Below are 27,355 nucleotides of genomic sequence, written 5' to 3'. Positions count from 1 at the left end.
AACCCACGACCACTACCATCTAGAAGGACAAGGGCAGCAGACACACGGGAACACCACCACCTGGAAGTTCCCCTCCAAGTCACTCACCATCCTGACTTGGAAATATATCGGCCGTTCCTTCACTGTCACTGGGTCAAAATCCTGGAACTCCCTCCCTAACAGCACGGTGGGTGTACCTACACCACATGGACTGCAGCGGCTCAAGAAGGCAGCTCACCACCACCTTCTCAAGGGGCAACTAGGGATGGGCAATAAATGCTGGGCCCAGCCAGACACACCCACATCCCGTGAATGAATAAATGTTGATGAAAGTAAAGATAAAAGCCTTTTAAAATATATGATTGGGTAGAAAGTGTTCAGGGGGAATGTCGAACTCATTAAAGATAGGTATGGATGGCACTATGATGGCTATTAAAGAAATATCAACTGGTTGTGCAGTTTTGGTCTCCACATTTAAGGAAGGATATACTTACACTGGAGGTGATACAGTGAAGGTTCACTGGATTGGTCCCTGGGGTGAGGGGGTTGTCCTATGATGAGAGGCTGAGTAAATCGGGTTTATATTCTCTGGAGTTTAGAAGAATGAGAGGGGATCTCACTGAAACCTACAGGATTCTGAAGGGGATGTGACGGGGCGGACGCTGGGAGATTGTTCCTGCTGGTCGGAGAATCTAAAACACGGGGGCCCAGTCTCAGGATAAGGGGCCGATCATTTTGGACTGAGATGTGGGGAAATTTCTTCACTCAGAGGGTTGTGAGTCTTTGGAATTCTCTACCCCAGAGGATTGTGGATGCTCCATCGCTGAATACATTTAAGGCTGTGGGATAGACAGATATCTGGTGTCTCGGGGAATCGAGGGATATGGGGAGCGGGCGAGAAAATGGAGTTGAAGCCCAAGATCGTATTGAATGGCGGATCAGGCTGGATGGGCCGAATGGTCTCCTGCTCCTATCCCTTGTGCCCGTGTGTGTTCCTGATTAAGTGAGACTGGGATGTCCCGACAAAGACTGAACAGGACCTTTCGCTCATGGCCAGGAGCTGGGGAGGGTGCAGGAACGGAGAGATCTGGGGGGACCCACGAGATGGAGGGATTTCCCTCAGAGGAGGGTCCAGCACAGGCTGAGGGACAGGATGGGGGTTCTGAATTGGAGTCTGCGGAGGGAGACAGGGGGCTTCCTCGGGCAGGGACACAGCTCTCCCGCTCCATGCTGGGGGGAAGGTGCTGTGTGGAGTGGCCCAGAGAGATTCCCACCTTCCTCGCCTTCACACTCGGCTGGTACAGGCTGTAGGCTCAACTCCATCTGCACAGAAAGAGTTTCCATGGGAACCACTGCCTTGCCAAGATCACTTAATTCTCCGACAGCTGTGGGGAAATGAAGTAGATTCACACTGAAGGTATTTAATGAGAGAATTCACAAGGACAGACATTTCAACATTACTGTTTCACATACTGGTTACCACCCCCACCAGAACCAGTCTGATACTGCGGAAGTCTCTCTCTCTCTCTCTCTCTGTCTCACGCTCTCTCTCTCAGTCTTGCTCTCTCTCTCTCTCTCTCTCTGTCTGCCACTCTCTCTAAGTCTCTCTCTCTGTCTCTCTCTCTCTTTCAGACTCTGTCTCTCTCTCTCTGTCTGCCACTCTCTCTAAGTCTCTCTCTCTGTCTCTCTCTCTCTTTCAGACTCTGTCTCTCTCTCTCTCAGTCTGTCTCTCTCTGTCTCTCTTTCTCTCTCCACTCAGTCTCTTTCTCTCTCTCCCACTCAGTCTCTTTCTCTCTCTCTCTGCCTCTCTCTCTCTCTGCCTCTCTCTCTCTCTGTCTGTCCGCCTGTCTCGATCTCTCTCTCAATCTCAATCTCTCTCTCTCTCTCAGTCTCTCTCTCTCTCTCAGTCTCTCTCTCTCTCTCTCAGTCTCTCTCTCTCTCTCAGACTCTCTCTCTCTCTCTCTCTGTGTCTCTCTCGGCCTCTTTCTCTCTCAGTCTCTCTCTCTCAGTCTCTCTCTCAGACTCTCTCTCTCTCTCGGTCTCTCTCTCTCTGCCTCTCTCTCTCTGTCTGTCCGCCTGTCTCAATCTCTCTCTCTCTCTCTCTCAGTCTCTCTCTCGGTCTCTCTCTCTCTCGGTCTCTCTCTCGGTCTCTCTCTCTTGGCCTTTCCTGTCTCTGTCTCTCTCTCTCAGTCTCTCTCTTTCTCTCTGTGTTGTAAGGGTGACCAAGTTGTTACTATTGTTGACAGAGTTGATCTGTGACTTATTAGGTGGAAACATTAAGTTTATTTACAATATACTCAGCAGCAACTACACGCGTGCTTTCAACTCCAACTCTATCTCCACACTGACTGCGGAGGTAGTCCACGCTACTCTCCTATTGGTTACTACAGATCATGTGATCTTCCCTAACAAGTATTATTCTTATAGGTATATTATACACTAAATAAAACTATAATTACTGCATTCCTCCCCCTTTAACTCGGCTATACATATATTTACAAGTACACATTTTTCAAGACAACATAATATTTACACTGGGTAAGGAGTTTACAAGTTCAGTCTTTCAGGTGGTTTCCTGGTACGTGTGGAATGTTGCAGCTCCACAACTCCAGGTTCTTTATCAGGAACCTCCTTTTCTGGAGTTGCCTGAACATCAGGTGCTTCGGTGGTCACTCGCAGTTACGTATCCTCAACTCTCACAGGAACATCAGACATGTCTGTGCTGGGTTGAGTATCCTTAACAGGAAACGCAGACCCGGTCATGGTCACTGGTGGAGCCAAATCTTGGTGATTTGACTCTCTCTCTTCCTTAAATGGTCCACTTGTTTATGGATGATCCAACCTTCCACCTCCATGTGGTAAGATAGAGGTCCAGTCACCGCACTTATTTCACCCGGTAACCACTTTGGTCCTTCCCCAAAGATTTTTCACCTATACCGACTCTCCCACGGTCAATTCCCTCTCACAACTAGGCCAGTCGTGTCTAGTTTCCTGGCTTCCCTGGCTCCTTCCCACCTTCCCATCTAAATTCAGCATTATTAAACTCAATCTCGTGCTCAGACGGCTTTTCAACAATAACTCTGCAGGTGTGACACCTGTTGTGTGAGGGGTGGTCCTGTAATGAAATAGAAAGCGTGCTAGCTGGGTTGCCAAGGAATTGCCAGTTAGCTTTCTCATGCCTGTCTTGAAGGTTTGAACTGCCCTTTCGGCCAGTCTGTTGAGGAGGGGTGGGTACGGTGCAGTTTTCACATGAGAGATACCGTTAGGGCTGAGAAACAGTTGGAACTCAGCACTCGTAAATGCTGTGCCATTATCGGAAACAGCTACTTCTGGTAGTCCGTGAATGGCAAAACTCTGATGTAGTTTCTCAATTGTAGTGGCCGAAATTGGTGACTTCACCTCATACACGTCCAACCATTTTGGATGGGCATCGACAATGAGCAGAAACATTGTTCCCAGGAAAGGTCCAATGTGTAACCACACCCAGGGTCTACCTGACCACTCCCATGGGTGTAATGGAGCTGTCACTGGCAACTTCTGCAGTTGCTGACATTGCACACAATGCTTTACTAAACTCTCTATTTCACCATCCATCCCAGGCCACCATAGACAGCAGCATGCTATGGTCTTCATTCGGGAAATTCCTGGATGGGCACTGTGTAGTTCAATTAAAAGTGGCTCCCTTCCCTTTGGAGGAACTATCACTCGTGCTCCCCACAATAAGATACCATCCTGACTGGTTATTTCAGGCCTCCTGTTGAAGGACGGGTTTCATTTCATCAGATATGGGCTCCTGTCACCAACCATGAAGCACTTGTTCTCGTACTTGAGATAGGACTGGGTCCCGACTTGTCCAGTCCCTGATCTGTTGAGCACGTACCGGTGAGGAATGTAAGAAATTTAACAGTAAAACAAGTTCCTGTGGAACTGGGACATGCTCATCATTTTCTTGTAAAGGCAAACGACTAAGGGCATCGGTGTTTGCAATTTGATTTCCAGGCCTATGTACAAAAGTACATTCGGATTGCCAGGATTAAGGCCCTATTAGTATTCCTGTATCTTCTTTCCACGTGCAACCTTCTCTCTAGTACAGGCTTTAACCTTGGCCCTCTTATCAACTTCACTATTGGCCAAACGTCTCTCAGATGCCAGATCAACTTGTCTGAGCTCAGTGGCTGAGTCTCCCAAAATGTCATTACCTGTCTGCTTCTTGGGAAATTCTGTGACTTTCGCTTCCAAAGCCTCTTTTCTTCACCTCTTCCGTCACTTTTTGGTACTTGTTTGCTGCCTCCTGGAAAATTGAGCATTGTTGTGTCTTCTCTGCCATCTCATCCTTCAGTTTGTTTAGAGAGGTGCTGAATTCTTTCTGCCTCTCTTCATACTTTACCAGAGGTACAAACTCAGACCTGAGGGAACCTTGTAGTGCGTGAAGTTCTTTCATCAGGTTTTCTTTATCCTTTCGAAGGTCGCTCGCCTCGTCTCGAACTGTCATTAAGCATTGTCTCTCCGAGTTTCTTCTGCTGTCCTACAATGTTTTGGCTTAAGACAGCCTGCGTTTCTTCAGGTTGTTGAGTCCTTACACACTCCTTTTTCAAAACAGGAACACTTCCAGCTTCCTTTTGGAACCTCTGTGGCCAATCGGGGTCAATTTCCCTTTGCCAATTTTGTCCTAGGAGGCTGGGTCCTCTGCCTCTCAATACCAACACTGGTGGCTTTGCCGATTGGCTTCCATAATGGACAGCCAGTCTGCTTATGCCTTTTACTTGAATGTCTTCACCCGTTTATGTTCTGAGCTTGGCAGCTGCTTATTCTAAACTTAATTGATATTCCCCATTATTCAAATATCTACAGGTATGTTCCACAATTACTGTAGTGGAAGCGCCTGTGTCCACTTCCATTCTAACAGGGCTGCCATTCACTTTCACTGTGACAAATATTGGTCCTGTCTTCCCAACTTGCAGATTAAACAATGAGTAAATGTCTGAATTTGTTGTTTCAGGTTCTTCGACATTGTGGATTTCACTGGGCTTCTCCTTTTGTGTACAAGCCTGCTTCAGTCTTTCCTTGCACTGCCTCATCGTGTGTCCATTTCTATGACAATAGGAGCGTTCGATTTTTTTAAACTGTCAATCGCTAAAAGGCTGATTGTTTCCACCTCCATTAAAACTAGTCTTCAATGTTGCGGCTGAGTTATTTTTCGGCTAGCGAGGGCTGTTGTCTGCAGAGTCCTGCATTTCCGTACCTCTTTCGGCTGGGGTTTCCTGCCCGATGTGGTGTGGACGGCGCCATTTTGCGCACCCTGTATGGTTTAGGAATCTCTTACTGCGCTTTCCATGGCCAGCGCTCTCTCTATAGCGCCTTCTCGAAATCCTGATTCACTGCAGACAATAATCTTTTCTGAATAGTGCCCTCTTTCACCCCACACTCTAAACAATCTCTGAGCGTGTCGGTCAGAGTCGTACCAAACTCACAATGTTCCATTAGCTGCTTCAAATTTGCCACATAGCGTGCAACTGTGTCCCCCGGCGCTCTACCTCACGAATTAACCCTGCAACTCTACATCGTGACTGAGGGCTTTGCTTGAAAATGACCCTTCACGGAGTCCACCAAGTCATCGAAATGCTTCGAATCTGGGGCACTGGGTGCGGTCGAACCTCGAATCAAACCATAGGTTTTCATCCCACACGTATTTAAGAGGACTGCTCGCCTCTTCTCTTCCCCCGTAATCTCGTTCGCTTGAAAGGAGAACATGAGGCGTTCTACGTAATGAGATCGATCGTCTGTGGCTGGTTCAAAAGGATCAATTCTCCAGAATTGTGGCGTTTTGAGAGGGGATAAGCTCTTCGATTCTAACGCAGCTTGCTACTGACAATCACTGGGCGAGGTACAGTGCTGATTTCTTTCTAACTGGATTTCTTCTGTTTAATCCTGTTTTATCCTTGTCGCCAGTTTGTTGTAAGGGTTACCGAGTTGTTACTATTGTAGATAGAGTTGAGCTGCAGACACTTATTGAGTGGAAACATTAAGTTTATTTACAACATACTCAGCAACAACTACACGTGTGCTTTTAACTCCAACTCTATCTCCACACTGACTGCTGAGGTAGCCCACACTGCTCTCCTATTGGTTACTACAATCTTCCCTAACAAGTATTATTCTTAAAGGTACATTACACACTAAATAAAACTATAATTACTACCCTCTGTGTCTCTTCTCTCCATCTCTCTTTCTCTCTCTGTCTCTCTCACTCTGTGATCCGAGATAGATAGGTTCTTGGTAAGAGGATCAAAGGTTACGGGGAGAAGGCGGGAGAATGGGATTGAGAAACTTATCAGCCATGATTGAATGGCGGAGCAGACTCGATGGGCCGAATAGCCTAATTTCTGCTCCTATGTCTTATGGTCTGTGTCTCTCTCTCTCCATCTCTCTCTCTCTCCCAGCATCCCTCTCTCTTTCTCTCCATCTCTCTCTCTCGCTCCATCTCTCTCTCTGTCTCTCCGCCTCTCTCTCCAACTCTCTTTCTCCATCTCTCTCTTTCTCCAACTCTCTCTCTCTCCGTCTCTATCGCCGTCTCTCTCTCCCTGTCTCTCTCTCTCTCTCTCTGTCTCTCTCTCTCTGTCTGTCTGTCTCTCTCTGTCTGTCTGTCTCTCTGTCTGTCTGTCTCTCTCTCTCTCTCTGTCTGTGTCTCTCTCTCTGTTTCTCTCTATCTCTCTCTCTCTCTGTCTCTCTCTCTCTATCTCTGTCTCTCTCTGTCTCTCTCTCTCTCTCTGTCTCACTCTCTCTCTGTCTCACTCTCTCTGTCCCCTGCAGTCAGAGCCAGTGCCTTCACAATAAGGGAATGTGATGGGAGAATGTTAGACACAGGACAAGAGAAGAGATTCATGGTAAAAAAAACTGACATTCTGACATTTGTATGGAAAATGAAATGGTTCGAGAGGATTTAACTGGCAGGGTAAGGGCAGTTAGAAAGCATTGTTTATTTTCATATTGTGAAACAAGATCCAAGCTGGAAGCAGGTAAGACAGAAACCATGGCAACAGCCCATGCCTCTCTCATTACCAGAACAGGTACCTTAGGGGTACCTTAGACACCCTGCACCACCCCGCCATCCCCTCCTCCTGGGGTATACACTACACGTCTACAGTGTCCTGAGGCCAATAATATTTATCCCTTGACCAACATCACTACGAGAAAGAAACCAATCTGGTCATTCTCACGTTGCCATTTTTGGGATCTTACTGTGCGGCAATTGGCTTGACTATTTTCAAGAGTAGCTTGTTGGCTGTGCCAGCGCTTTGGGGGTGGATCCTGAGGAGGTGAAAGGTGTTGGAGAGAACATAAACCTCTCTCTTTTCTTTAAATAAGCCCGGCCCTGCCAATTACACGTTGCCCTGACAACGGTTCAGCTCAGGCTGGTCTGTTGGGCCTACTTAATTTTCACATCCAAATGAACCCAATAGCCAAACTCTGGTTCCTGGCATTGCCAGTGTGTAAACTGTAAAGTCTTCCAAATAACTTCTGAGTGAGAAACATAACAAGATTAACTGAATTGAGATGAAAAAGTATAATCTTTTTTTGATTACATTAACTCTTGGGAGGCCTAGATGCCCAGATGCAGAATCTATACAGTGTTACAACTGGAAGGCCACGCGTTTGCTCCTAAGACATAGTTGGTTTTTTGTTTACTGATCGTAGCTATAGCAATCATTCTAAGACCTAACCCTGCACACCCCCCTCAGCTCATCAGCTGCGGAAACCCTCATCCTCACATTTGTTACCTCCACACTCCACTATCCCAACGCTCTCCCGGCGACTCTCCACATTCTACCCTCCGTAAACTTCAGCACATCCCAAACTCTGCTGCCCCCCGTGTCCGAACTCACACCGAGAGTCCCCTTCACCCATCACCCCCTCTTGCCCACTGACCCATATACATTGGCTCCTGGTCCATCAGCATCTCAATCTTCAAATTATTGTCCTGGTTTCATCCGAGGTGCTTCACCGGAATGTAAATCAGACAGAACTTGACCCCGAGCCTCATACGGAGATATTAGGGACAGGTGACCAAAAGCTTGGTCAAAGAGGTCGGTTTTAAGGAGCATCTTAAAAGAGGAGAGAGAGAGAGAGAGAGAGAGCAACAGAGAAAAAGAGAGAGAGAGAGGTGGAGAGGTTTAGGGAGGGAATTCTAGAGCTTAGACAAGGTGAGATACTGCCCTTGACATCCTAACTATCTAACCGTTACCACTTGACATTCAATGGCATTTTCATTGCTGAATCCCCCACTATCAACATCCTGGGGGTTACCATTGACCAGAAACCGAACTGGACTAGCCATATAAATACTGTGGCTACAAGAGCTGGTCAGAAGCTGGGAATCCTGCGATGAGTAACTCACCTCCTGACTCCCCAAAGCCTGTCCAGCATCCACAAGGCACAAGTCAGGAGTGTGATGGAATACTCTCCACTTGCCTGGATGAGTGCAGCTCCAACAACACTCAAGAAGCTCAACACCGTCCAGGACAAAGCAGCCCCGCTTGATTGGCACCACATCCACAAACATTCACTCCCTCCACCATCAACGCACAGTAACAGCAGTGTGTGTACCATCTACAAGATACACTGCAGGAATTCACCAAGGCTCCTTCGACAGCACCTTCCAAACCCACGACCACTACCATCTAGAAGGACAAGGGCAGCAGATAGATGGGAACACCACCACCTGGAAGTCCCCCTCCAAGTCACTCACCATCCTGACTTGGAAATATATCGGCCGTTCCTTCACTGTCACTGGGTCAAAATCCTGGAACTCCCTCCCTAACAGCACTGTGGGTGTACCTACACCACATGGACTGCAGCGGCTCAAGAAGGCAGCTCACCACCACCTTCTCAAGGGGCAATTAGGGATGGGCAATAAATGCTGGGCCCAGTCAGTGACACCCACATCCTGAGAGTGAATTTAAAAAATGCTCAGGGCCCCAGGCAGCTGAAGGCACGGCCGCCAATGGTGGAGCGATGGGAATCGGGGGATGCTCAAGAGGCCGGAATTGGAGGAGCGCAGAGATCTCAGAGGGTTGTAGGGTCTGGAGGAGGTTACAGAGATAGGGAGGGTTGTAGGGGCTGGAGGAGGTTACAGAGATAGGGAGGGTTGTAGGGGCTGGAGGAGGTGACAGAGATAGGGAGGGTTGTAGGGGCTGGAGGTGGTTACAGCGATAGGGAGGGTTGTAGGGGCTCGAGAAGGTTACAGAGATAGGGAGGGTTGTAGGGGCTGAATTACCCCCCTCTGACCAGCCCCTAGAATCCTACTGGAGAGGAAATTGACTGCCAATCCCTCAACGTGAGACAGTATCCCAACCCCCACCCTCCCATCTCAAGATCACCTCCCCGTGACTGATCTGCCGCTAAATTCCCAACCCCTAGCTGAAAGTGAGAGAACCAAATACAAACAAAAGGTGGTTATGGAGATACAACCACCAGGACTCCTCCCAATGTTACAAAACCAATAGACATAGGAGCAGAAGTAGGCTATTCAGCCCATCGAGTTTGCTCCGCCATTCAACGAGATCATGGCTGATCTGATAATCCTCAACTCCACTTTCCTGCCTTTTCCCCATGGCCCTTGATTCCCTTACTGATTAAAAATCTGTCTGTCTCAGCCTTGAATATACTTAATGACCCAGCCTCTACAGCCCTCTGTGGTAAAGAATTCCACAGATTGACTACCCTCTGAGAGAAGAAATTCCTCCTCATCTCTGTTTTAAATGGATGCCCCCTTACTCTGAGATTATGCCCTCTGGTCCTAGACTCTCCCACAAGGGGAAACAACCTCTCAGCATCTACCCTGTCAAGCCCCCTAAGAATCTTATATGTTTCAATTAGGTTGCCTCTCATTCTTCTAAACTCCAATGAGTACAGACCCAACCTACTCAACCTCTCCTCATAAGAAAATCCCTCCATCCCAGGATTAACCTAGTGAACCTTCTCTGGACTGCCTCCAATGCCAGTGTATCTTTCCTTAGATAAGGGGACACAGAACTGTTCACAGTATTCCAGGTGTGGTCTAACTAGTGCTTTGTATAGTTTCAGCAAGACTTCCCTATTTTTATACTTCATTCTCTTTGAAATAAAGGCCAACATTCCATTTGCCTTCCCTATTACCTGCTGAACTTGTGTGTTACAAGGCCTGCATCAAAACTGTAGAGGGGTTTCACTGCCACTAAGCATGCTGGGAGAGCATGCCCTCCATTGTTACCTTTGGCCAGACAGGAAACTCATGGATCCCAAAGCCGGGGTGAGCTGGAGAGGTCATGGAGAGATTATGGTCAATATGGCTCAGCCCTGTTGGCTGTGACTAGGATTAGGGTTAGGGTGAAATGGTCTGGGTGTCAAGATAGGGGATAAGAGCCTGAGTTTGAGGTTTTAAGGTTGATGGTTAAGGTCAGTGATTAAGGTTAGGGGAAGGCACTGAATTTAAGGGTTAGTTGTTAAAGTTAAGGTTATCAGCTCGGAGTTAGGGTTGTGGTTAGTGATTAGTTATTAGGTTTAGAGTTAAGGTTAATGGTTATAAATCAGGTGTTGGGTTAGGGTTAGGATTAGTGACTAAATTTAGGGTTAAGGATTAGGATTACGGGTTGCTACTAGGGTTTAAAACTCTGCACAGTGGTTAGTAGTTAGGTTTAGAGTTGGGGTTATTTTAGGGTTAGGGTTAAGTTATGGTTCTGGTTGGGGTTAGTGGTTAGGGTTAGAGGTTAGGGTTACGGGTTAGGGTTACGGGTCATGAGAAGCCAATTACAGCCACAAATTACTTACAGACATGCTGAATTTTTTTAAGGAAGACGTGTGTGTTTTTAAAGAAATACAAGCAAGAACACTGAGCAAAAGATGGCTGATGATATAAAGTGACCACTTTCTGGAAAATTCCTGTGTGGATTATACTGACAGACCTGTCCTGAGAGAACATGGAATGTCATGCCTGAAAAGGTGTCATGGTCTACTTCATGGTTCTACTTAAAAGGGAGATAGGAAACGACGTAAAAGACTGAACTTTAATCTCCTGTGGTTGCAGAGACAGAAGACTGATGACCACGCCTCAGCGGTCAGCCAAGTATCCATCTCCTGTAGATTTATATCTCAGGATGTGTAAGTGGTTCTGAGATGGATGCAAGGCAACAATTTTCCCCTCATGGGATACACAGGGAAAAATCAGTTAAAAGCAGTGTGTGCTGGTGTGCTGTGACAGTGACAGCGCAAGAAGACCAACTAGTCACCCCTGCAATTGCAGGTGAAGTCTCTCTCTCTCTCTGCCTCTCTCTGTTGCTGGAGGCAAGGCTCAACAAAGCCATAATAAAAAGGAAATAGGACAGTTTTTCAGCCACCCCACAGAACCAACTGCAAAACTGGCAACGTCAACTCTACTGGAATCACCCAACTTAACAGCCGCAACGTACCACCATCTACACCTCACGGACAAGCCAAAGACTGATTCGTATATTTATTTATAAAAAAAACTTTTATTTGGGCTCTTAACTCCTCGTTCCTGATCTGTGGGTTCGTGTGTTGTCTTTTTTTCATTATTTTTCTCAGGTTTTAGTAACTAATAAACTTACTCTATCTTTGACTCAAGAAAGGTTAAATTGGCTCCTTCTAAATAAATAAATGTATTTGAACCTGGATACGGTATCCATGGGGGAAAAGGGATTCCTTTTAAATTAACCTTGTTGCGACCAAACAAGGGAGTTGAATAAAGAAGGGGAGCCGGCTCATTCCTGCCCCCACCCCCTCCCCGGGAGCAGAACAAAATCGGGGTCCCGTTCGGGAAGTTAACAGATTCGGGGACCTCACCCGGGGACCAGTCATAACATTAGTCAGTTTAGGGTTGGGGTAGGGTTACTGGCTAGGGTTAGGCATTAGGGCTAGGGTTAGGCGTTAGGGTTAGGGGTTAGGGTTGGGGGTTAGGAGTTAGAGTTGGGGGTTAGGAGTTAGGGCGGGGATTAGGGGTTGGGGTTAGGGGTTAGGATTAGGGGTTAGGGGTTAGGGTCAGGCTTAGGGGTCAGGGTTAGGCTTAGGGGTTAGGCTTAGGGGTTAGGCTTAGGGGTTAGGTTTAGGGGTTAGGCTTAGGGGTTAGGCTTAGGAGTTAGGCTTAGGGGTTAGGCTTAGGAGTTAGGCTTAGGGGTTAGGCTTAGGAGTTAGGCTTAGGGGTTAGGCTTAGGAGTTAGGCTTAGGGGTTAGGCTTAGGGGTTAGGCTTAGGAGTTAGGCTTAGGGGTTAGGCTTAGGGGTTAGGTTTAGGGGTTCGGTTTAGGGGTTAGGCTTAGGGGTTAGGCTTAGGGGTTAGGGGTTAGGGTTAGTGGTTATGGGTTAGGGTTAGGGGTTATGGTTAGGGGTTATGGTTAGGGTTAGGGGTTAGGGGTAATGGTCAGGGGTTAGGATTAGGGGTTAGGATTAGGGGTTAGGATTAGGGGTTAGGATTAGGGGTTAGGGTCAGGTTTAGGGGTCAGGGTTAGGGGTCAGGGTTAGGCTTAGGGGTTAGGGTTAGGGGTTAGGCTTAGGGGTTAGGCTTAGGGGTTAGGTTTAGGGGTTAGGTTTAGGGGTTAGGTTTAGGGGTTAGGGTTAGGGGTTGGGGTTATGGTTAGGGGTTATGGTTAGGGTTAGGGGTTATGGTTAGGGGTTAGGATTAGGGGTTAGGATTAGGGGTTAGGATTAGGGGTTATGGGTTAGGGGTTATGGGTTATGGGTTAGGGGTTATGGGTTAGGGGTTATGGGTTAGGGGTTATGATTAGGGGTTAGGGTTAGGGGTTAGGGTTAGGGGTTAGGGTTAGGGGTTATGGTTAAGGTTAGGGGTTATGATTAGGGGTTAGGGCTAGGGTTCAGGGGTTAGGATTAGGGGTTAGGATTAGGGGTTAGAGGTTGTGGTTGGGGTTAGGGTTCGGAGTTAGGGTTCGGGGTTATGGTTAGGGTTATGATTAAGGGTTAGGGGTTATAGTTAGGGTTAGGGGTTATGGTTAGGATTCAGGGTTAGGGGTTAGTGGTTAGGATTAGGGGCTATTGGTTAGGATTAGGGTTTAGTGGTTAGGGGTTGGGATAGGGGTTAGGGTTAGGGGTTAGGGGTTAGGGGTTGGTGTTGAAGTTGGCGTTGGGGTTAGGGGTCAGAGTTAGGCATTAGGGATAAGGGTTAGGGTTAGGGGTTAGGGGTTAGGGGTTAGGATTAGGGTTTAGGGGTTAGAGGTTAGGGGTTGTGGTTGGGGTTGGGGTTAGGGTTAGGAGTTAGGGTTAGGGGTTAGGTTTAGGGTTACGGTTTAGGGTTATGATTAGGGGTTAGGGTTAGGGGTTATAGTTAGGGTTAGGGGTTATTGTTAGGATTCGTGGTTATGGGTTAGTGGTTAGGATTAGGGGTTATGGGTTAGGATTAGGGGTTAGGGGTTGGGGTAGGGGTTAGGGTTAGGGGTTAGGGGTTAGGGGTTGAAGTTGGCATTGGGGTTAGGGGTTAGAGTTATGCGTTAGGGATAAGGGTTTGGGTTATGGGTTAGGGGTTCAGGGTCTGAGTTAGCATTAGAGGCATACTCTTAAAAACACAGTAAGGGAACTAACTCTCCCCCTCGTGTTCAGCACTGCGTCTCTCCCCTTCCTGGTTTGCTGTGGACAAAGAGGATCCAATGAAAACTCACTCACCTGGCGGAGTACAATTCCTCCCTCCGCTGCTGACATCACCGTCCGTTTGAAACATTAGCCGCCGGCTGACCCAGGACTCAGGCCCTGCCTCTCCCTCCGTTCGAGCGCTGACCCAGGACTCAGGCCCTGCCTCTCCCTCCGTTCGAGCGCTGACCCAGGACTCAGGCCCTGCCTCTCCCTCCGTTCGAGCGCTGACCCAGGACTCAGGCCCTGCCTCTCCCTCCGTGCGAGCGCTGAACACTTTGCAACCTGAACAAGTAAAACAAGAGGGGTCACAGGCTGAGTTCCCACCTTGCTAACTGCAGGGGGAGGAAAACGCAGAGGTCAAGATCATTCAGAACTACAGGAGCACCGTGGTGGTACACAACAACAACTTCCATTTGTATAGCACTGTCAAACATTAAAAGACGGGACACAGTGTCAAAGTGACTGCTGAGACTCTGAAAGCCACTTTTTGTCATGCTGGTGTTGAGAGTAAGGTGCTGTCCTTTTAAGAGAAGACATGATCAGAAGACACTGTCCCTTTAAGAGGGCCCCAGATCACAAGTTGAAGCCCCTTTAAGAGAGAGGCCCTCATAGCAAGAGATTGCCTGTATAAGAGGCGACCTGCTGCAAGGCACGGTTTCTTTATGAGAGGTCCTCATGCAATGTCACTTTAAGTGAGGTCCTGATGTAAGACACAGTCCCTTTAAGAGACAACCGGTGCTGTCCCTTTAAGAGGGGACCTGATTTACATTAAACACCGATAAACCCTTCCCCTGGTCAGGAGGATAGGTCCTGTCTCACTGACCGGAAGATGAGAAACGTGACACGGGATCAATCGGTCACTACCGGCCCCATCCCACCAATATTCCCACCTGGAATTCTCTCCGGCCATCACGCCCGGACACACCAGCAAACCGACCACCTGTCTGAAAACGTGCCAGAGAGGGTGGGGACACACTCACATGTCCACATGTCCACGCCCCCACTGACCACGCCCCCACTGACCACGCCCCCACTCACCACGCCCCCACTGACCACGCCCCCCACTGACCACGCCCCCACTGACCACACCCCCACTGACCACGCCCCCCACTCACCACGCCCCCACTCACCACGCCCCCTACTCACCACGCCCCCCACTCACCACGCCCCCCGCTCACCACGCCCCCCGCTCACCAACCCCGCGCTCACCACGCCCCCCACTCACCACGCCCCCACTCACCACGCCCCCCACTCAGCACGCCCCCACTGACCACGCCCCCTACTCACCACGCCCCCCACTCACCACGCCCCCCACTCACCACGCCCCCCACTCACCACGCCCCCGCACACCACCCCCGCGCTCACCACGCCCGCGCTCACCACGCCCCCACTCGCCACGCCCCCACGCACCACCCCTGCGCTCACCACGCCCCCACTCGCCACGCCCCCCACTCACCACCCCCCGCGCTCACCACGCCCCCACTCGCCACGCCCCCCACTCACCACCCCCCGCGCTCACCACGCCCCCACTCGCCACGCCCCCACTCCACCCCTGCGCTCACCACGCCCCCTACTCACCACGCCCCCACTGACCACGCCCCCACTGACCACGCCCCCCACTGACCAAGCCCGCGCTCACCACGCCCCCTACTCACCACGCCCCCACTCACCACGCCCCCCACTCACCACGCCCCCACTAACCACGCCCACTAACCACGACCCCACTGACCACGCCCCCCACTCACCACACCCACTGGAGGAGGTTACAGAGATAGGGAGGGTTGTAGGGGCTGGAGGAGGTTACAGAGATAGGGAGGGTTGTAGGGGCTGGAGGAGGTTACAGAGATAGGGAGGGTTGTAGGGGCCGGAGGAGGTTACAGAGATAGGGAGGGTTGTAGGGGCTGGAGGAGGTTACAGAGATAGGGAGGGTTGTAGGGGCTGGAGGAGGTTACAGAGATAGGGAGGGTTGTAGGGGCTGGAGGAGGTTACAGAGATAGGGAGGGTTGTAGGGACTGGAGGAGGTTACAGAGATAGGGAGGGTTGTAGGGGCTGGAGGAGGTTACAGAGATAGGGAGGGGTGTAGGGGCTGGAGGAGGTTACAGAGATAGGGAGGATTGTAGGGGCTGGAGGAGGTTACAGAGATAGGGAGGGTTGTAGGGGCTGGAGGAGGTTACAGAGATAGGGAGGGTTGTAGGGGCTGGAGGAGGTTACAGAGATAGGGAGGGTTGTAGGGACTGGAGGAGGTTACAGAGATAGGGAGGGTTGTAGGGGCTGGAGGAGGTTACAGAGATAGGGAGGATTGTAGGGGCTGGAGGAGGTTACAGAGATAGGGAGGGGTGTAGGGGCTGGAGGAGGTTACAGAGATAGGGAGGGTTGTAGGGGCTGGAGGAGGTTACAGAGATAGGGAGGAGTGTAGGGGGCTGGAGGGGGTTACAGAGATAGGGAGGGTTGTAGGGGCTGGAGGAGGTTACAGAGATAGGGAGGGTTGTAGGGGCTGGAGGAGGTTACAGAGATAGGGAGGGTTGTAGGGGCTGGAGGAGGTTACAGAGATAGGGAGGGTTGTAGGGGCTGGAGGGGGTTACAGAGATAGGGAGGGGTGTAGGGGCTGGAGGAGGTTACAGAGATAGGGAGGGTTGTAGGGGCTGGAGGAGGTTACAGAGATAGGGAGGGGTGTAGGGGCTGGAGGAGGTTACAGAGATAGGGAGGGTTGTAGGGGCTGGAGGAGGTTACAGAGATAGGGAGGAGTGTAGGGGGCTGGAGGGGGTTACAGAGATAGGGAGGGTTGTAGGGGCTGGAGGAGGTTACAGAGATAGGGAGGGTTGTAGGGGCTGGAGGAGGTTACAGAGATAGGGAGGAGTGTAGGGGGCTGGAGGGGGTTACAGAGATAGGGAGGGTTGTAGGGGCTGGAGGAGGTTACAGAGATAGGGAGGGTTGTAGGGGCTGGAGGGGGTTACAGAGATAGGGAGGGGTGTAGGGGCTGGAGGAGGTTACAGAGATAGGGAGGGTTGTAGGGGCTGGAGGAGGTTACAGAGATAGGGAGGAGTGTAGGGGGCTGGAGGGGGTTACAGAGATAGGGAGGGTTGTAGGGGCTGGAGGAGGTTACAGAGATAGGGAGGGGTGTAGGGGCTGGAGGAGGTTACAGAGATAGGGAGGGTTGTAGGGACTGGAGGAGGTTACGGAGATATGGAGGGTTGTAGGGGCTGGAGGAGGTTACAGGGATAGGGAGGGGTGTAGGGGCTGGAGGAGGTTACAGAGATAGGGAGGGGTGTAGGGGCTGGAGGAGGTTACAGAGATAGGGAGGGTTGTAGGGGCTGGAGGAGGTTACAGAGATAGGGAGGGTTGTAGGGGCTGGAGGAGGTTACAGAGATAGGGAGGGGTGTAGGGGCTGGAGGAGGTTACAGAGATAGGGAGGGGTGTAGGGGCTGGAGGAGGTTACAGAGATAGGGAGGGTTGTAGGGGCTGGAGGAGGTTACAGAGATAGGGAGGGTTGTAGGGGCTGGAGGAGGTTACAGAGATAGGGAGGGGGTGAGGAGGGATTTGAACACGAGGATGTGAATTTTGAAATCGAGGTGTTTCTGGACCGGGAGCCAGTGTGGGTCAGTGTGAGCACAGGGGGTGATGGGTGAAGGGGACTCGGTGCGAGTTCGGACACGGGGGTGGGGGGCAGCAGAGTTTTGGATGAGCTGAAGTTTGTGGAGGGTGGAGTGTGGGAGAGTCGCCGGGAGAGCGTTGGGATAGTGGAGTGTGGAGGTTGACAGTGGGCTGGATGGCTGGATGGTGATGTCCGAGGGAGACAGCTCGTTCCCAGGCTGAAGCCTGTCTTGCCACGGCCGTCACCCAGCTCGGTAGAACATGACCTGGGAGTCACTCAACACCCACTCCCCTCCCCTCTCACTGGGGGTGGGCTTTGACCGGCACTAACTGCCCCTTGGTCACCTGCCCAGGAGTCAGCAGGAGGCGAGGTTCCCATTGCCTTGACTGGCAGCCCTAGGGGTGGCACTGAGGCCAACAATTACCCTTGTTTCCCCCCCCCACCCCATCGTTATCCCAGATTGGGGACATGGGAGGCAGGGACCCAAACAATTGCCCCTAACCAGGAGCAATGAACAGGCGCTGCAGACGCACAGGATTCCAGCTCAGGTCAGCATTGTGGCTGCACTGCAGGGTCTGGAATTAAATTTGGGGAATGAAGTTGCATCAGTTGGAGACAAGGAACCGAAGGGTTAAATCCTGGCTGCGTGCTGAGGGAGGATATTTATATCCCCCAAAAAAAATGCAAAGGGAGATGGAGGCTTGGAGCATTCATTCCATTTGGGACCCCTGTGACTGTGGTGGGGGAGGGAAGAATGAGACAGCGAGGAGACAATGGGGGGGAGGGGACACTGAAGAGCCCACCAGCTATTCCCCCAGAGACCCCCGGAAAGCCTGTGTGCTGTCAAATCCCAGCTTGGCATGTCTTGGCATGAGGACAGTGCACTCAGTCTCACCGTGAGGCTCTGTTGTCTGATGTGTTCTGAGACGCTCCCACCTCACACATGCCGCCCACACTGGTCATTTACACATTCAACCCAGCCGCTTTGAAAGCTCCACTTGGGTCCCTCACACACACACACACACCTCCATGTTTCTCCAACACATCTGTCACCTTTAACACCGACTCTGTCACACAGCACACCAGGAGGTTACACACTGCTTATTCCACTCAGTCATTACCTGCTGTGGGACAGAGTGAGAGAGGGGAGACTAACTCACTGTACCTGTCCTGGGAGTGTTTGATGGGGACAGTGTAGAGGGAGCTTTACTCAGTATCTAACCCCGTGCTGTACCTGTCCTGGGAGTGTTTGATGGGGACAGTGTGGGGTACTCTGTATCTAACCCCGTGCTGTACCTGCCCTGGGAGTGTTTGATGGGGACGGTGTAGAGGGAGCTTTACTCTGTATCTAACCCCGTGCTGTACCTGTCCTGGGAGTGTTTGATGGGGACGGTGTAGAGGGAGCTTTACTCTGTATCTAACCCCGTGCTGTACCTGCCCTGGGAGTGTTTGATGGGGACGGTGTAGAGGGAGCTTTACTCTGTATCTAACCCTGTGCAGTACCTGTCCTGGGAGTGTTTGATGGGGACAGTGTAGAGGGAGCTTTACTCTGTATCTAACCCCGTGCTGTACCTGTCCTGGGAGTGTTTGATGGGGACGGTGTAGAGGGAGCTTTACTCAGTATCTAACCCCGTGCTGTACCTGTCCTGGGAGTGTTTGATGGGGACAGTGTAGAGGGAGCTTTACTCTGTATCTAACCCCGTGCTGTACCTGTCCTGGGAGTGTTTGATGGGGACAGTGTAGAGGGAGCTTTACTCTGTATCTAACCCCGTGCTGTACCTGTCCTGGGAGTGTTTGATGGGGACGGTGTAGAGGGAGCTTTACTCTGTATCTAACCCCGTGCTGTACCTGCCCTGGGAGTGTTTGATGGGGACATCCCTCCTTGTCCCCTCCCTATCTCTGTAACCTCCTCCAGCCCCTACAACCCTCCCTATCTCTGTAACCTCCTCCAGCCCCTACAACCCTCCCTATCTCTGTAACCTCCTCCAGCCCCTACAACTCTCCCTATCTCTGTAACCTCCTCCAGCCCCTACAACCCTCCCGATCTCTGTAACCTCCTCCAGCCCCTACAACCCTCCCTATCTCTGTAACCTCCTCCAGCCCCTACAACCCTCCCTATCTCTGTAACCTCCTCCAGCCCCTACAACCCTCCCTATCTCTGTAACCTCCTCCAGCCCCTACAACCCTCCCTATCTCTGTAACCTCCTCCAGCCCCTACAACCCTCCCTATCTCTGTAACCTCCTCCAGCCCCTACAACCCTCCCTATCTCTGTAACCTCCTCCAGCCCCTACAACCCTCCCTATCTCTGTAACCTCCTCCAGCCCCTACAACTCTCCCTATCTCTGTAACCTCCTCCAGCCCCTACAACCCTCCCGATCTCTGTAACCTCCTCCAGCCCCTACAACCCTCCCTATCTCTGTAACCTCCTCCAGCCCCTACAACCCTCCCTATCTCTGTAACCTCCTCCAGCCCCTACAACCCTCCCTATCTCTGTAACCTCCTCCAGCCCCTACAACCCTCCCTATCTCTGTAACCTCCTCCAGCCCCTACAACCCTCCCTATCTCTGTAACCTCCTCCAGCCCCTACAACCCTCCCTATCTCTGTAACCTCCTCCAGCCCCTACAACCCTCCCTATCTCTGTAACCTCCTCCAGCCCCTACAACCCTCCCTATCTCTGTAACCTCCTCCAGCCCCTACAACCCTCCCTATCTCTGTAACCTCCTCCAGCCCCTACAACCCTCCCTATCTCTGTAACCTTCTCCAATTCCGGCCTCTTGACCATCCACCGATCCCCATTGTGCCTTCAGCTGCCTGGGGGGGTCCCTGAGCTCTGGAATTCCCTCCCTCTCTCTCTCTCTCTCTGTCCCTAAATATCTCCGCCTGTGTCCCGGGGTTAAACCTTGTTGCGCTGACCCTGTGAAAACTTGGGGAGGTTACAGGGGCCGTTCCGACGCGAGGAGTTCCCGAAAGTCGGTTTGGGGGGGGTGGGGGTTGTGGGGAGGGGGTTGTGGGGAGGGTGAGGGTGGGGGTGTGAGGGGGGAGGTTAATTCAAAGGGACACTCACCGTCTTGGAGGACCCAGGCAGCGGTCAGCATCATCCCGGGAATCCAGCAGAGCTTGGCCGGGAATCCAGCCCCTCGGTGACCCCCTCCCCTCAGTCTCCTGGTGCCCATCCTCTGGCACCTGTGCCCCCTCCGCTCTCAGTAGTCCTGTGGGCAGGGGGTCTGTGTGGAGGGTCCAGTCTCTGTCCGCTGTCTCATTGGGCGCCCGGTCTGCAGGGGGTGAGGGGGGGTGGGTGGGGGCTGCGGGAGCGAGGGGGTTAATCCAGGTGCCCTCAGTCTGTGGGGGAGACGGGACTTGCTGAGCGGCTCCTGCTCCCTCTCCCTCTCTCCCTGTGTGTCCGGGTGTGGGAGAGATTCACCGACAGGGAGCAGCCCCTCAGGGAGGGGGAGTTTCCACAGACACCAGCCCGGCCTCTTAAAGGGACAGCAACCCCGCCCGGGGGGGGGACAGCAGCAGCTGCTGAGTGATCCCCCTCTCCCCCCACCCAGCCAGTCCGACCCCCTCCCCCACTCCAGCCCCCCCCCCCACCCACCTCCCCACTCCCACCCCCACCCAACCCCCCCACCTCCACCACGACCCACACCCCCCTCCCCCCCCACTCCACCCTCCCTCCCCACCCACCTAACCCCCCCCACCCCCCCCACCCCCCCCACCCATCCCCACCCTCCTCCACCCTCCTCCCCCCACCCCCACGCCCCCCCCACCCCACCCCCCACGCCCCCCCATCCCACCCCCACCCACCCACCTCCCCCCACCCAGCCAGTCCGACCCCCTCCCCCACCCCCACCCTCCCACTCCCCCTCACCCACCTACCTCCACCCACCCCCCTACTCCCCCCCCACTCCCCCCCACCCCCCCCACTCCTCCCACCCACCCACATCCACCCACCCCCCCCACCCACATCCACCCACCCCCCCCCCCCACTCCCCACCCCCCCCCCCCCCACTCCCCCCCCACCCTCCCCACCCTCCCCCACTCCTCCCCCACTCCCCACTCCCCACTCCGAACTTAAAAACCCCCTCAGCCCGTGTGGCGCCGCTCGCCCCTCCCCTCTGTCACCCCTCTCCCCCCCGCTAATCGCCAAGGCCCAGGCTGAGTCCAGTAGGAAACAACACATCTCCTGTTCATCCACTAACATCACATTGAGATCCCGCCGCTTTATCTCGTTATAATTATAACTGCATTTATCTAGCGCCTTCAACACTGTGAAACATCCCCGAGGTGCTTCACAGGAACATCAGTCAGACAGAATCTGACCACGAGCCACATAGGAAGATATTAAGGACAGGTGACCAAAAGCTCGGACACAGAGGTCGGTTTTAAGGAGCGTCTTAAAGGAGGAGAGAGAGAGAGAGAGAGAGAGGCGGAGAGGTTTAGGGAGGGAATTCCAGAGCTTAGGGTCCCAGGCAGCTGAAGGCACGGCCGCCAATGGTGGGGCAATGGGAACCGGGGGATGGTCAAGAGGCCGGAATTGGAGGAGCGCAGAGATCTCGGAGGGTTGTAGAGGCTGGAGGAGGTTACAGAGATAGGGAGGGTTGTAGGGGCTGGAGGAGGTTACAGAGATAGGGAGGGTTGTAGGGGCTGGAGGAGGTTACAGAGATAGGGAGGGGTGTAGGGGCTGGAGGAGGTTACAGAGATAGGGAGGGGGTGAGGAGGGATTTGAACACGAGGATGTGAATTTTGAAATCGAGGTGTTTCTGGACCGGGAGCCAGTGTGGGTCAGTGTGAGCACAGGGGGTGATGGGTGAAGGGGACTCGGTGCGAGTTTGGACACGGGGGCAGCAGAGTTTTGGATGAGCTGAAGTTTACGGAGGGTCGAATGTGGGAGAGTCGCCGGGAGACCGTTGGGATAGTCAAGTATGGAGGTAAATGAGGTGACGATAAGGGTTTCAGAAGCTCCTGACTCCCCAAAGCCTGTCCACCATCTGCAAGGCACAAGTTAGGAGTGTGATGGAACACTCCCCACTTGCCTGGATGAGTGCAGCTCCCACAACACTCAAGAAGCTGGACACCATCCAGGACAAAGCAGCCCCGCTTGATTGGCACCCCATCCACAAACATTCACTCCCTCCACCACCGACGCACAGTAGCAGCAGTGTGTGTACCATCTACAAGATGCACTGCAGCAACTCACCAAGGCTCCTTAGACAGCACCTTCCAAACCCACGATCACTACCATCTAGAAGGACAAGGGCAGCAGACACATGGGGAACTCCACCACCTGGAAGTTCCCCTCCAAGTTATGTCTGATCTGTATCCTAACTCCATCCACTCGGCTCAGTTCCATAACCCTTAATCCCCTCACCCAACAAAACTCTATCAATTGATCAATTGACCAGTTGACCCGCAGCTGGACAGCCCTTTGGCTGTGGGGGTGGGAGGGGGGGCGAGATTCCAGATTTCCAGTTCCCTCTGTGTGGAGAGGTGTTCCCTGACATCACCCTGAACGGCCTGGCTCCAGTCTAACGTTAGTTATCTTGTCCTGGAGGCCCCATGCCCACACCCCCAGGTCAGTGAGAGGTTTATCACTGTTACCCGACTCAGGTAAATAGCACATCTGGAATAGATAATTGACCCTGACAATCAGAGACCAACATCAGAGGAGGGCGGACAAGAGGCTGTGCGATCGTCACCCTGACCCCCTGACCCCCTGTCCCCCTTACCCTGTCCCCCTCACCCTGTCTCCCTGTCCCCTGTCCCTGTTCCTGTCCCTGTCCCTGTCCCCCTTACCCTGTCCCCCTGTCCCTGTCCCCCTTACCCTGTCCCCCTGTCCCTGTCCCCCTTACCCTGTCCCCCTGTCCCTGTCCCTGTCCCTGTCCCCCTGTCCCTGTCCCTGTCCCCCTGTCCCCCTCACCCTGTCCCCCCTGTCCCCCTGTCCCCCTCACCCTGTCCCCCTGTCCCCCTGTCCCTGTCCCTGTCCCCCTGTCCCTGTCCCCCTGTCCCTGTCCCCCTCACCCTGTCCCCCTGTCCCTGTCCCCCTGTCCCTGTCCCTGTCCACCTGTCCCCCTCACCCTGTCCCCCTGTCCCTGTCCCTGTGTCCCTGTCCCCCTTACCCTGTCCCCCTGTCCCTGTCCCTGTCCCCCTTACCCTGTCCCCCTTACCCTGTCCCCCTTACCCTGTCCCCCTGTCCCTGTCCCCCTTACCCTGTCCCCCTTACCCTGTCCCTGTCCCTGTCCCTGCCCCCCTTACCCTGTCCCCCTGTCCCTGTCCCTGTCCCCCTTACCCTGTCCCCCTGTCCCTGTCACTGTCCCCCTTACCCTGTCCCCCTTACCCTGTCCCCCTGTCCCTGTCCCCCTTACCCTGTCCCTGTCCCCCTGTCCCTGTCCCTGTCCCTGTCCCTGCCCCCCTTACCCTGTCCCCTTGTCCCTGTCCCCCTAACCCTGTCCCCCTGTCCCCCTGTCCCTGTCCCTGTCCCCCTGTCCCTGTCCCCCCCCCTCACCCTGTCCCCCTGTCCCTGTCCCCCTTACCCTGTCCCCCTTACCCTGTCCCCCTGTCCCTGTCCCCCTGTCCCTGTCCCCCTGTCCCTGTCCCCCTGTCCCTGTCCCCCTGTCCCCCTTACCCTGTCCCTGTCCCTGTCCCTGCCCCCCTTACCCTGTCCCCCTGTCCCTGTCCCCCTAACCCTGTCCCCCTGTCCCCCTGTCCCTGTCCCTGTCCCCCTGTCCCTGTCCCTGTCCCCCTCACCCTGTCCCCCTGTCCCTGTCCCTGTCCCTGTCCCCCTGTCCCTGTCCCCCTTACCCTGTCCCCCTCACCCTGTCCCCCTTTACCCTGTCCCTGTCCCTGTCCCCCTGTCCCTGTCCCTGTCCCTGTCCCCCTGTCCCTGTCCCCCTTACCCTGTCCCCTCACCCTGTCCCCCTTTACCCTGTCCCTGTCCCTGTCCCCCTTACCCTGTCCCCCTCACCCTGTCCCCCTCACCCTGTCCCCCTTTACCCTGTCCCTGTCCCCCTTACCCTGTCCCCCTCACCCTGTCCCCCTCACCCTGTCCCCCTTTACCCTGTCCCTGTCCCCCTTACCCTGTCCCCCTGTCCCTGTCCCCCTTACCCTGTCCCCCTCACCCTGTCCCCCTTTACCCTGTCCCCCTGTCCCTGTCCCCCTGTCCCTGTCCCCCTTACCCTGTCCCCCTTACCCTGTCCCCCTGTCCCTGTCCCTGTCCCTCTAACCCTGACCCCCTCACCCTGATCCCCACACCCTGTGCCCTAACACTGAGCCCCTCACTATGACCCCCCTCACCCTGACCTCCTAACCCTGACCCGCTCACCCTGTCCACCCCTCACCCTGTCCGCCCTCAAACTGTCCCCCCTCACCCTGTCCCCCCTCCTCACCCTGTCCCCCCTTCCTCCTGTAGTCTCCCTCTGCCCTGTACCCCCACGCTTTACCCCTCACGCTTTTCCCCCCACGCCTTTCCCCTCACATTATACCCCTGACAATTTACCCTTCAAAAGAGTCAATTAGAAAGAAAAAAATCAAATGTCCCAGAGATCATGAGGAGAGACGCATGGATTTTATTATTGTTCACTTCATCAGATGAAGATCCCTATCTCTGTAACCTCCTCCAGCCCCTACAACCCTCCCTATCTCTGTAACCTCCTCCAGCCCCTACAACCCTCCCTATCTCTATAACCTCCTCCAGCCCCTACAACCCTCTCTATCTCTGTAACCTCCTCCAGCCCCTACAACCCTCCCTATCTCTGTAACCTCCTCCAGCCCCTACAACCCTCCCTATCTCTGTAACCTCCTCCAGCCCCTACAACCCTCCCTATCTCTGTAACCTCCTCCAGCCCCTATGCCCCTCCCTATCTCTGTAACCTCCTCCAGCCCCTACAACCCTCCCTATCTCTAACCTCCTCCAGCCCCTACAACCCTCCCTATCTCTGTCACCTCCTCCAGTCCCTACAACCCTCCCTATCTCTGTAACCTCCTCCAGCCCCTTCTCCCTATCTCTGTAACCTCCTCCAGCCCCTACAACCCTCCCTATCTCTGTAACCTCCTCCAGCCCTACAACCCTCCCTATCTCTGTAACCTCCTCCAGCCCCTACAACCCTCCCTATCTCTGTAACCTCCTCCAGCCCCTACAACCCTACCTATCTCTGTAACTTCCTCCAGCCCCTACAACCCTCCCTATCTCTGTAACCTCCTCCAGCCCCTACACCCCTCACTATCTCTGTAACCTCTTCCAGCCCCTACAACCCTCCCTATCTCTGTAACCTCCTCCAGCCCCTACAACCCTCCCTATCTCTGTAACCTCCTCCAGCCCCTACACCCCTCCCTATCTCTGTAACCTCCTCCAGCCTCTACAACCCTCTGAGATCTCTGCGCTCCTCCAATTCCGGCCTCTTGACTATCCCCTGGTTTCCATCGCTCCACCATTGGCGGCCGTGCCTTCAGCTGCCTGGGGCCCTAAGCTGGAGAGTAATTCACAGTATCCCTGTCGGATGGAGTTGGAAGGTTCACATGGACTGTCTCCCTGGGGGAATTCCACTGTTCCATTCTGTCTGGAAGTTAAAGTTTCACTTGAGCTGGAAGCTCAGTCAGTGTAAACTCAAGCTGACCATCAACTCTCTCTCTGCTCCCGGCCGTCCTCCCCTATTGCAGCCTCTGTAAACTCCAGCTCAGCCAAATCACTGCTGCCCTTATCCAGAGGACACGGTAAGGAGACGGAACCCAAAGCTCAGGGAGGGGTAAGTTTGAAGGAGCATCTTGGATAGAGGGGCTCCTGTCACCCCCTCGGGACGTCCCAGAGTGTTTCACACACAATGAAGGGCTTTTTTTTTTGGAAGTGTGGTCACTGTTGTGATGTAGGAAACTTAGCAGCCCATTTACGCACAGCAAGATCCCACAAACAGCAATGTGATAATGACCCAGATCACCTGTTTTTAGTGATGTTGGTTGAGGGATAAATATTGGCCCCAGGACCCCGGGGAGAATTCCCCCCTGCTCTTCTCCCAATAGTGGCCGTGGGATCTTTTACACCCACCCGAGAGGGTAGACGGGGCCTCGGTTTAATGTCTCATCCTGAAAGACGGCACCTCCGACAGTGCGGCGCTCCCTCAGCACTGACCCTCCGACAGTGCGGCGCTCCCTCAGCACTGACCCTCCGACAGTGCGGCGCTCCCTCAGCACTGACCCTCCGACAGTGCGGCGCTCCCTCAGCACTGACCCTCCGACAGTGCGGCGCTCCCTCAGCACTGACCCTCCGACAGTGCGGCGCTCCCTCAGCACTGACCCCTCCGACAGTGCGGCGCTCCCTCAGCACTGACCCTCCGACAGTGCGGCGCTCCCTCAGCACTGACCCTCCGACAGTGCGGCGCTCACTCAGCACTGACCCTCCGACAGTGCGGCGCTCCCTCAGTACTGACCCTCGGACAGTGCGCGCTCCCTCAGCACTGACCCTCCAACAGTGCGGCGCTCCCTCAGCACTGACCCTCCGACAGTGCGGCGCTCCCTCAGTACTGACCCTCGGACAGTGCGGCGCTCCCTCAGTACTGACCCTCGGACAGTGTGGCACTATTGACCCTCGCAGTCAGTGCTGTGTTGACTCACGGTGGATGTCTGCGATCGCCCAGCTGGGCAGTGGGATTCCCGTGTGTAACGTATAAACTGTGAGACCCTGAACTCTCACAATCGCATTGGGCTCGGAAATAAAGCTGCTGAGAGTCTGTCAATGATTTGCTTTTATTTTGTTGGACTGACAGAGAGACACAGGCTCACTCCATACCACGTTGTACAAAGCCAGGTTTGGATGATGAGTGATCCGCGGCTCCATTTCAGGCACTCTGTGCCTCTGTGCCTCCTCCCCTCACCCTCTGTCTCCTCCTTCTGCCCCCTCGATGAGGGGCTCCCTCTGCTGCCCCACCAACGTTTGCTTTGGAGCCCCAAGTGTTGAGCCTCAGCCGGGCATTTGACCATCGGTGGGGGATGGGTGGGGGTGGGGGGGGGAGTTTCCGCCAGCAACCCGGGGTCTCCCCGATCACGCCGACGTTGTGCGGGTTGGGGGAGGGGCTTGGGGAGTCGCAGGGCTCCGCGATTTGGAGGGGGTTGAGCGATTGGGCGATCCAGAGCCATCCTCATTTCCCCTCCCCCTCCCCCACCCCC

At 53.7% G+C, this 27,355-nt stretch overlaps 1 protein-coding gene across 1 annotated transcript in view; it reads right to left on the bottom strand.

Annotated features, from left to right (window-relative positions):
- The window catches only part of LOC144674290 (sodium/potassium/calcium exchanger 3-like), a 170,042-nt gene extending 149,741 nt beyond the window's left edge, over positions 1 to 20,301 (bottom strand). The window contains exons 1-4 of the mRNA XM_078535717.1: positions 20,268 to 20,301; positions 13,643 to 13,891; positions 5,571 to 5,765; positions 1,254 to 1,364 (exon numbers count right to left, since the gene is read on the bottom strand). Coding sequence (XP_078391843.1) covers positions 1,254 to 1,364; positions 5,571 to 5,765; positions 13,643 to 13,891; positions 20,268 to 20,301 — 589 coding nt within the window. The remainder of the gene's footprint in view (positions 1 to 1,253; positions 1,365 to 5,570; positions 5,766 to 13,642; positions 13,892 to 20,267) is intronic.
- Between the last annotated feature and the right edge of the window lie 7,054 nt (positions 20,302 to 27,355).

Source organism: Cetorhinus maximus, unplaced genomic scaffold (genome assembly GCF_964194155.1).
Source record: "Cetorhinus maximus unplaced genomic scaffold, sCetMax3.hap1.1 HAP1_SCAFFOLD_612, whole genome shotgun sequence".
Taxonomy (NCBI): Eukaryota; Metazoa; Chordata; class Chondrichthyes; order Lamniformes; family Cetorhinidae; genus Cetorhinus; species Cetorhinus maximus.
This window is presented reverse-complemented; position numbering and strand designations above follow the sequence as displayed.